Here is a 10,755-nt window from a genome sequence, read left to right as displayed (position 1 = left end):
GGCTCTTGTATCTCTGGCTTGGGCAAGGCATCCATGTGCAAAGCAGTGGTGTTTGTTTATCCATGAAAAAAGCACGCCGGGAAAGTTTGCCTTACCAGGAAAAGGTGACGTATCTAACTTATGACGTATGCATGCTAAATGACGTGAGTGTGACGTCACCAAAAAATGAATATTTTCTATTATAACCACAATATTAATAACTACAAAGTTTCTGGGCGTAAATTCCCTTAATATGAATGAAAGGTTGCTCAATCTCCTTGCCATACAAATTACAGCTCTTACTGACGTCTCAGTCGAGAAATACGGGTAGCTGAAGTTTTTCTCGCAAATCTGACTACAAAACCATATCCAAATTTCACGTTCCACTTTTGAGCCCGAGTTGTGCTTCGCACTCGCCGCTGAGGGCGGCGTTCCGGGAACCCTGCGTCCAGCCTTAAATGTTTTCACCAACCCTATATTAGATGATCGTGCCATATTGTTCTTTTTCGTATTCTTCTAAATTAAATCGAAAGTGATTCAATTATACCAATGGTTTTCGAATCTCATTTCTCAATCGCTCCGTTCTAGCTGTCTCACCATCAGGGGCGGCGCAAGTGGGGTCCAGGGGGCAAAGGACCACCGTCAAGGACCTCTAACTTATTCTTGCAAAATACCATTTTCACTTCCTCACTGCCCCTTTATAATGAAGCAGGTGATCTCAATCTTTGATTAACAGAATTCTGAACAATGTTTTAGAATAATGACCCTTGAATGACTTTGTTGTAGCAAAAGCAGGTCAGCCTAATTTGAATTGCAATTAAATTGAAATATTCAAATACATAGGCCTATTTGTGTCTACTGGGCTAAGAATTAACTATAAGGCCCCACCCACTCTTGGCCGTCACCCTCAATACACTGTACACAATAAAGTAACACATGATCAGATATAGTGTGATTCGGTCGTGATTTATTAAGACAAAAGGCGAATGGACCGTCGCACACGATCGGTCCCTAAATTAATTTCCATAGTAAAAATTCTTTAAAGTGGCCAACAAGCCAAGCGGCAGGGTGCCGTAGCGCCCTAGTGTATTGGAGGAGGAAGGGGTGGCAGGCGGGAAAAAGAATTTCCAAGGAGTTATCGGTGCACGGAGCGAGGTAATTACAATCCGCAAGGAGAAAAGGGGTCCGGTTATGATTCCACACGAGGAAATGCAATAGGTTGAAATTATTACGCCGACCGAGTGACACCAATTGGGGTGTACCTACGCCACTTGACACAAAGAGTTTTTCCGCTGGTGTCGGAAAATTTATTTGTAATTTCTGTTTAAATATTTCATCAGTGGCGAAAAAGTGCCATAATAATAAATTTTCTTACCTCAACTCAAATCATGATGGGGCTGAGGTGGTATATCCCTCCATCAGTGAAAGTCCCTTCCTGAGCCCCGTCTATTTCAATTCCTGGAGAGTCTTTTGTCCAAATCCCAATGGGAAAGTACATTTTTTTTACTATAGTTTTACTATTTACTATCAATTCGAATGCAGCTGAATAAATCAAAGTCGTTAACCTTTTACAGTTTATATTAATACTAACTGTATTGATGTTTCTCAACAAAAGCAACTCCCACATGATTTTATTGTTATAATTTTTTTTTCTCTTTTGTGGGTATCTCCCACCTTTATTTCCATTCTTCACATTTTGCAACAAAATATAGGCCTACAAAAAATGACCACGTGATTTTTATTCATTACAATGCAAGTACCTTTTTTTCAAGTTTCAAAAATATTTCTTTCTTCTAAAAAGTACAAAAGAATAAATAAACAGGTAGGTCATGCACTCTTCATTTTGTTTAAACGTTAAGGTATTCTCTATAAAATATAATTATTTGTTCACAATTAGGCTAATTTTCATCAATTATTTAGCTTCGTAATATCTACATTTTTAAAATAATGTCCTTCAACATTTCAATATTTTGTGTTCCGTTATTTTTGTTATTATATAATTCTATTTTTAATCTCAATAAAATGTCATGTTTTAAAATGAACTCCAAAGTGATTTAAAAATTGTTTTATTCAACTCCGATAGTATTTTCTCTTTGTAAATCGTAAAGGCTGCTACGGTGTAAATAAAATCTACAATATATTTTCCGTACCAAGCACAAGGTTCCTAAATGATGTGTTAACATGTTTTACATTTCGTAAAACCCTACTAACCTTTCTCCAAAATATGTTTAAATGTATACAATCAAAAAACATATGGTTGTCATCCTCACTAAGTCCAAATTGTTGTTATTGTTATAGTTTTTTATTGACTGATAATATCCTTTGCTCCTTCATTTCTTGTAGAGTTTTTGTATTTGTTAATAATATGTGCAAATAAAGGCAATAGTCATATTCAAAATCCGAGATAAGGAGAGTTATTGGTTTGCTGAGGTTTTTTATGGTCTTCTGAAGAAATTTTAGTATTGACCTAGTTCCTAAATTGGATATTATAACACTAGTTCCAACACCTGCGAGAGCAACAGTTCGCAACGTTACAATTTGGCAAAATGCCTGGTGATAAAACAAGCCACTCATAAAAAAAAAATCATCTCACAGATCGATAGTCGGTTACAGACTAAGAAAATGTAATTCCATTCCGTTATAAATTGGACGACCAATGCTTACAGTGGATGAACTTTATTAATGACATGGTTTTACCAAAAAAATGTCTGCCTAAATTAAAGTTTGGTCCTCGTTATCTTACAGAATTCTAATCGTATACATGCTATGTAAATGTGTATGACGTATTTTTCATTTATAATAGATTTGATTTTATGATGCCAGCACTAAAACTACTCTTTCTCGAGGTGTTGAGAATCACCTATTTTAGAATCAGAAAACAATGGTATGTTAGTCTTCATATAATAAAGGTTAAGGGTCTTCATAGACAATCCTAATAGCTGTCTCTTGTATATTATTATTTTCCCCGTCATTTTCACTACCATGGCCGGCACCGTCTTTCCAATTTACTGAGTTTGTCTCGACGCCTAGAAGCCATTCGATAATTCTTGTGTCATTCTGATCAGAGGAATTGCTTTCATTGTCATACTGAGAGTTATTAATTCCTTGAAGCGTTGCTGGAGTCAATTGTGAATCGGACGTAGTGGTTGGCAGTGTTCTTAATTTTGGCGTCGTGTTCTTTCTTAGACGGTGATTTAGTATATTTGTCTCCGTGTTAGATTTCTTTAAGCCAACATATGTGCCGTGGTTGTTACAGGATTCCTTTTTCTTACAATTGCTGCTATGTTTCTCTGACACATGTCTACGTCTAACGAGACTTGGAGTTTGTTTCAGTGTTTTTATTTCAGGGATTCCATGATTTCGTGTTGTTACAAGATCTGGGGGAACGGGGGATAACCCCGTCAACGAAGCAGCTCTGTAGTTAGGACTGGCATTGGTAGAATTAGCTTGCCCCGCCAATGTATGATTAACAATGCTTGGATTCGACGAGTTCCGTGACAGAGCTTCACTTGACAGGCTTATGCTACATGCTGATAGTCTTGGAGAATACTTTGAGAATAAGTTTGCATTATTATGGTTAATTTTTCTTTCAAAAGGTACTAAGCCTGTTTGGTTTGCTATAGGTGAGTATGACGATTGCAGTGGACTAAATGATCGGTTTGTTTTGCCATCATCAATTGGTGGCAAGAGACGATCACACAAATCTGGTGCACTTCCACGTCTTAAAATTGCAGACGATGATGATCGCATTGTAGACCTATCTGCACCATTGTTAAGAGTTCCATCTTGCGACTGATTCCGCTTCCCCTGATTGGTTAACATATATTGAGTTGATTTGGCCTGTGTCATATTGTATGTATCTGTAAAATAAAACTCTCGTGTAAATTTACATTGCAATTAAATGCTATGCTTGAATGTCAACTCTACGTCATGGCGACATGTTAAACAGACATGACTTGCACGAATTTTTCAAGACGTGGTTGCTTAAACTTTTTCCAAAATAAAACCAGTATGATACTATAGACGGTGTAATAGATAGAGAGATCCACATTAATCACTAGGCATTTCATAGCATTTATTATTATATAAAATACGTAGTTAAATATATTACAAACAAGATACAAGGCACATAATAGTCCTATAGTAAATGTCATAAAAATATGAGGTTAAATTCTGAGCGTAACTACTACCTTTAGGAGTTTTATGAGGCCTTTGATCAATATCATAAACTATATGGGGTCACATTGTGAGCGTTACTTAAGAAGATTTATTTAAATGTAAAGGCAGGAGAATAACCAATAACTAGCAGCGTCCGTGACTACCTAGCCGCCGTAAAGAGGCGCTTATACCAGTAGCTACATATGTTCACATCCACCATTCCACAACGACAGGGACTGTAATGAACGATAGCATTGGGGTAAACCCCTACTCTTCCTAAAGATGCAATGGGTTCGTTAACGTGACGTGCACACAAGTCAAATGTGTACACTGGACCTATATTTTTAGTTCGTATTCGAGAAGACTTGGTTCTACCAAGCGAGCCCTGGGCGAGGGGCGGCTCGAACCAGCGTGGTGTTAGGCTGCAGTTAGTGGCGCCCCTGCCTTACTGCTCGGTCACTCGACCACTCGATCTATGTGACTCAGTAGCACCCTGTATTCTTACATCTGTCATTATATATTTTTAGTTTTTAACGTGATAGAGCTTTCCTACTTGTATTGAACAGCTGGCTTGTGGGTTATGTTTTTGAATCAACATGTTCGTGTTGATTTTTTTTTAAATAATCTGAAGCATAAGTAGGCCTAACGCTAAGTTTTAGAAACGATGCGTATTATCTGGGTTACCAAAATTACTGTTCAGATTTGTACTTATCTTAAGTGACAACCTAATATTAGTTACCGTACCTATATATAGTGGGTCCATCATTAGGTCCAGTTTAGAAAAAAAGAAGATATCCAATTCCCGTTACTTATGCTTTCGATAGCGAGACATTGCACACTTGAATACTAATACAAACAAACCAATTTCAGATTATGTATCTAATTATGTGAGATGAATACTGTTATGGTTAATGTTGCGTGTTACGACAACGTTAACCTCTGTTGAATTACTAAATTTTGTTTAACCGAGGGCCCAATGAGCAGTGTATGATTGTCCCACCCAGAAGGTCAGAAGTGAAGTTTTTTTAACTGGAAAACAAACAATTTCTTTTTATTACACATTCGGCAGAAATTCACAAATCAGAAAGTCAAACCCCTTGGCCAAATAAACTTACAATAAATTACAAAACAACAAAGATTCAAAGACGATGCATCAGATTAATATAGCCAATAAAACGATTGATAAAATAGATAAAAAAAAGTGAGTGATTTAAAAAGTCTACAAAATTTGGATTTTTTTTTTAAATTGGGATAATTACAAAATTTAAGAATTTTAATAATAACACGACGATAAAGTCAATGTCTTATTTTAAAATGTAATTTGTTTCATGTCTTGGAATCGATATTTTAGTTTTTTATGTTTTGCGACTTAACACACAGTTAAAGAATAAATTTGGCATCATACCAGCCCTTTCAAATAGATTGTAATTTTGTCCACAATCCCGTGTTGAATTTCACCAGTATAGAATAAATCTTTATTCGGGCATTGATAAAGGTGTACTTTATCTTGGGAGGCATATCATTACATAATTTGCAATTCTAATTCGCCAAAAAAAATGGATTCATTACATTAATTTTGTCCAAATCCCGGTTCACTGCCTTATTCTCCATGTGATTTCAACGTGGCGGTGTAGCGTTACCGTACTGGCCATGCCTATATATAATTCCTGGATGCTATTTGAATCTTATTTAAATTCAAAACTATAATTCTTCAACTGATATACTTACAACGGTGCTCAATACCGTCATCTTTGTGAATTTCCATTTACCAAAAGTTAGACTTCTGCCAAAAATCACATACCGGTATAATATAATTATTTTTTGAAAATATGTTTGCCAATAGGCTTTTACCGTATGATATGTAATTAGGCTGAACAAACGAATAAAATAACTGATAGAAAATAATAGACCTAGGCATGCAACAATATCTTGTAAATATGTCTCTAAAAAAATATATAGAAAAAAATTATGAACTTATGCAAAAGTATGGTACCCGGTAATTAAAATAGGCTATTATTATATATTCTACTAATTGACCTGATAATAATACACTATTATTATACTGTATTATTAAATTACAACGGAGATACAAAAACTGTCCCTCTATTATAGGGGGTGTCCTCTGAATAAGGGTTAAAATAGTGTTAAAATATATGTTTTTCCTCTTCGCGGTCAAAAGTGTCCTCTTATAAAGTTCATGTCCATGGAGTCAATGTTTTTGCCACAAAGGAGAACTTCTACTGTACCATATGTAACATAAACTGTGCTTTATTAACACTTATTAACGTTTTAATTTTGTCTTTTACAACGTAAAAGACAAAAAATATTTTTCACTTAAAGAGCATTGAACTTTTACATAATAGAGAAATGCTGGCTTTTTATTAATACATCACCGTGGTTATACAGTATTGCGATAGCTCAAAACTATCCCAATTGTAGTCATGCTGAAATTCCGTTACTCAAAAGCATATAACAACTCACCAAACACACCAAAACTATGTTTGTGATGACTTGATTTATATTTTGAACTCGACACTATACAAACCTTGTTCCGCAGTTGCGTATCTTGTCAGGAATGCCGCCCTGTACAAATTTGCAAATGTATTTGGTGATGCGCTAAGTGTTGTCTGTATTATCGAGTTAATACTATGCAACGGCACTTGAGTGCTGACATTTCCTGATCCATTATACAACCCATTAACATCTTAGGCACTTTCTTAGAACAGCAAACGATAATTACAACTATAAATTTGTTGGTCTTATTAGAACTCACGATATTTACACAAGTTGATAGATGAGCGAGTTTAAAATAGGCCTATTTTCATCCACGGATCCTCAATATCAGAAGTCTATTCATCGTCTGAAATAGGGCAACCTGGTAGCTTTGAAATGAATTCCAGTGAGATTTCCAACAACTATTTGTATATTTTCTGAAAATTGAAGTAGGATGAAAACAGAAGAAAACAGTTATTTGTGATTAACCAAGTGTCGATAGCAGTGGTGTAACAAGTCACTACAAACGGACCGGAACTGTTCTGCTAGACTGCCTTTCAAAATACTTAGTTACGACCCATTGATCAATCTGCCCCGAGCATTCCAAATTATTTTTATTCCTGGCCCTTTTTGAATCGCTCGAGTTGTTTGTTTGGCGTTCAAACCGCATGGGTTTTGAGTCGCGAAAAAGCGACGACAACGTACACTGTATAAACAACCGGCACAATAGGATCAGTTTTTCAGTATAAAGAGACGGATCATGTTTAGAAAAAAGAAACTTCTATTTTTAAATCCTCTCATGTAGGTACTGGTGGCGCTATATACTGTATACCTATTTTTAGATATATCAATCAATCAATAGACAGCTGATCCTGTTCCACCAATCAATAAATCGATCATCATCATTGATCATCGTCATCATCATCATCATCATCATCATTATTATTAAATTCATTATCATCAACCTCTTCATTATCAAAAGATCGTCGCTATATCAGTAATGTCACGTCCATTAGCAACATTGCCCCGACGAGGGGTCAGATTTTCCCGTCGATTAAAGGTTTCGAAAGTGGTCCAGGGGCGAAGCCCCGAACACTTTGACAATTTAGGGGTTTCAAAGGCTTATTTAATCGGTTTTAGAGTCTAATAGGCCTATGTAGAAAATACATTTTTTTTTCTCCCCGACGAAATGTGCTTTTTCTGCCCGACGGGAGGGAGATGGCAGCCCTCCCCAACGGGGGCCCTGCCCCCCCCCCGCTGGCGCCACCCCTGATTCCCAGCGAAATCAAAGCCGTTGGTTGGTGACTATCTTTAATATTGGCAAAATGTTTAATGAACAGTGATAGTGAATGTATCCCTGTCAAAGAGTTAAAGATAGCTTCTTCTTCCTCACGTGTGCAATTGACCACCCGGTTCACCCTTTTATAAATCGATAAACAGTAAGTAGACGCGAAACCGCAGGTTTGCATACTCAGAGCTTCCATTTAAGTAGTGTTAACACTGTGTTGACCTGTTTTCTTTACTCTAGCTCCCCGGTACACAGTCATGATGTCGTGCTCGATCCACAAGATAAAGACAAGAATACGTCTGTGGCGTAAGCTGGTTTCTGAATGTTTAAAGGTTAAAAGGTTCGCCTGCACGGTAGCCGATGGTGGTAACTAACATTAACAGTAGGAATGGAGTCGGTCTATTATACAGTACGTCTACAATAAATATCATAGATACACGTCTGCCAAAAAGTAGGATAAACCTCAAAGATTTAAGAGATTTAACTTTCAACAAAAGACAGATCGAAAAAAATAGTTTTCGCTGATTTACATACATTTTTCTACAAAAATCCTTAAATATGACCGTTCCAGCTAATTTAACAGTCTATACAAAAAATACGGGAAAAGTATTATTTAAGTGTCCGTTAATTGACAAAGATTGTTTTTGTTACATTCAAAATGTTTAATTGCAATTTACGTCTGAGGTATTATTTAAGTGTCCGTTAATTGATGGGACTTTTTCATATGCAAAAGGTTATATTGTATTGTAAGATAATTAATTATTATTTGTACAAATTAATCAATTAAAATTTTGAATTTAATTTTTCATTTTTCTGGATCATGATACAATCTTTATTCTATATAATACCTGTCTCTTATACACATCTAGATGTGTATAAGAGACAGGGCCGGAAGGGGGCCGAAAGTGGGGCCAATTGAGACAACATTGTCGTAGGGGGTCCGGGGCATGCCCCCGCGAAATTTCTGTGTTCTAGACGCCCGAACATAACATTTGAGGCATTCTGGGCTATTATTTTTTTCTTTTTCTCTCTTTTTTTTCTTTTTTTTCTTCTTTTTTTTACCTCCCAAAAGGGGGGGGGGGGCCGGGGCCGGGCCGCCCCAACCTAAATCCGCCCCCCTGAACCGGTAATAAATTCATTTCAGTTATCATTATATAATCAACTGGATTTTCACTTATTCAATCTTTATATTTATTTAAGTAACCAAGGTGACTGAGAGCAACTCAGAAATCATCAAAAACGCAGCAATGCAACGACCTCCTAGATAGCTAGAGTAAACAATATTACACTACTATTCTTTATTGTGGCAACCCTATAAATAAATATACTAGTCTCCAAGGGGTCCAGTTTATTACCGTAATTATTATTTACTTGTATCAATACCGTGTTATTTAGTTCATCGTATAAGGGAGGAGTACATTACGGGTATAGTGATATTGTTATTACCTGGAAATGTGGGCATATAGTAGAAACGTGATACCGAAATATATGCAACTGAAAACGTAAGCAATCAATTGACGCAATGGAAACTAAAATTGTTTATATATGTCACGTGTTGCATATTGGGTGATACTCATGGCTCTTTCTGTTTTCGTCTGCTTTTGGTGAACATCGAGAGAATAGTTTGCAACACCAATTAAATACAGTATGCTTGCTCAATCTCCGTAGGTCTAAAAGCCATTCCTTTTATAATTATGATTTATCAAATGTACGGTAATCAATATACCGTGTAGATCTAATGAACTTAATTTGATTAGATGTTTAAAGCACGTATAGTCGGAGATTTTCATTCCGGTATATCGCAATCTTAAAAAGCACCATAATGGCCATACGCGACAATCCTAAGTGTCTAACTGATCACATTTCACGAAAGGTGTAATATCAGTAAAACATCTTTATGGATATTCAGATCTAATATAATTATAATTGATAAGAATAATATCCAAGCATTACTGATCAGCCCAGGAATGACCGTGACGTGAACAGATTAGATGTCCACCCAAGGACTTATAACTAACCAAGGACTTATAACTGTAACATATATGTCCTTAGTCCACCCGTTATCAATTGAAACTAACAGCTGAGAAGCATATGAATCTCTCCCAATTCGATTGAGACCGTTGCCTGAGTCGTACTTCCACAGGCCCGTATGCAGGGGGGTTTTATGGTTCGGGAGAACCCCCCTTTTCTAGCAAACCCCCTCTTTTCTGGCGAACCTCCACTCCTCAAATTTCCCAAATTAAGTCCCCCAACCCCACTAATGCACTGCAGACCCACCCAGACAAAGACCTTTTAAAACATATCTGCTTTTATAGCATTATTTAGACCCATAAAGCACAAAAATCCCCTTGCTTTGGGGGTTTCGCCGACCCCACCGGGGCTTCGACCGTGGAGCTCACGCCCAGAACCCCCCCCCCCTTGGAAGAACATGGCTACGGGCCTGACCAGGTCGGAACATACAGGCTCATTTGAGCCTTGAAGGGTAGTAGGTCTATGTTGATGATGATATCAACAGCACAAGCCCGTAGCCAGGATTTTGGTAGGCGGGTTCTTTTTCATACTGAAAGGGCACTTGCGAGCACCATTGGCTGGGGCCAGGGGGCCGCCAAGGGCCTCCGGGAGTCCAGGGCCAAAACCCCGGTGGGGGTCCAACATTCTAAGCATTTACAGGTGTTATTTAATTGATTTGAGAGGCCATACATTAAAAAAAAATGTATATACTAAAGAGGTAATTTTTTGTTTATATAGCACTTTGGAAGTTGTATCATACTATACTCACTTAAGACAATCAGTAACAAAAAGAAGCGAGACAAATTTGTATGGTTGGTTGTAGCGTA

At 37.0% G+C, this 10,755-nt stretch overlaps 1 protein-coding gene across 2 annotated transcripts; it reads right to left on the bottom strand.

Moving 5' to 3' along the window:
• Window positions 1–1,622: 1,622 nt before the first annotated feature.
• Window positions 1,623–7,347, bottom strand: LOC117113751. 2 transcript variants are annotated; one of them, XM_033257195.1, is made up of 2 exons: window positions 6,683–7,347; window positions 1,623–3,839 (listed from the first exon to the last, which is right to left on the bottom strand). In XM_033257195.1, exon 2 carries the CDS (start codon window positions 3,826–3,828, stop codon window positions 2,890–2,892), a length of 939 nt encoding a protein of 312 aa, XP_033113086.1. In that variant the 5' UTR covers window positions 3,829–3,839; window positions 6,683–7,347; the 3' UTR covers window positions 1,623–2,889. The 2 variants fall into 2 exon arrangements, with proteins under 2 accessions (XP_033113086.1, XP_033113087.1); XM_033257196.1 differs by having other exon boundaries at window positions 6,911–7,347.
• Between the last annotated feature and the right edge of the window lie 3,408 nt (window positions 7,348–10,755).

The sequence above is a fragment of the Anneissia japonica genome, unplaced genomic scaffold (assembly GCF_011630105.1).
Source record: "Anneissia japonica isolate Jap-2015-1 unplaced genomic scaffold, ASM1163010v1 scaffold718_len1063573_cov188, whole genome shotgun sequence".
NCBI lineage: Eukaryota > Metazoa > Echinodermata > Crinoidea > Comatulida > Comatulidae > Anneissia > Anneissia japonica.
The sequence above is the reverse complement of the archived record's forward strand: the minus strand, read 5'-3'. Positions and strand labels throughout refer to the sequence as shown.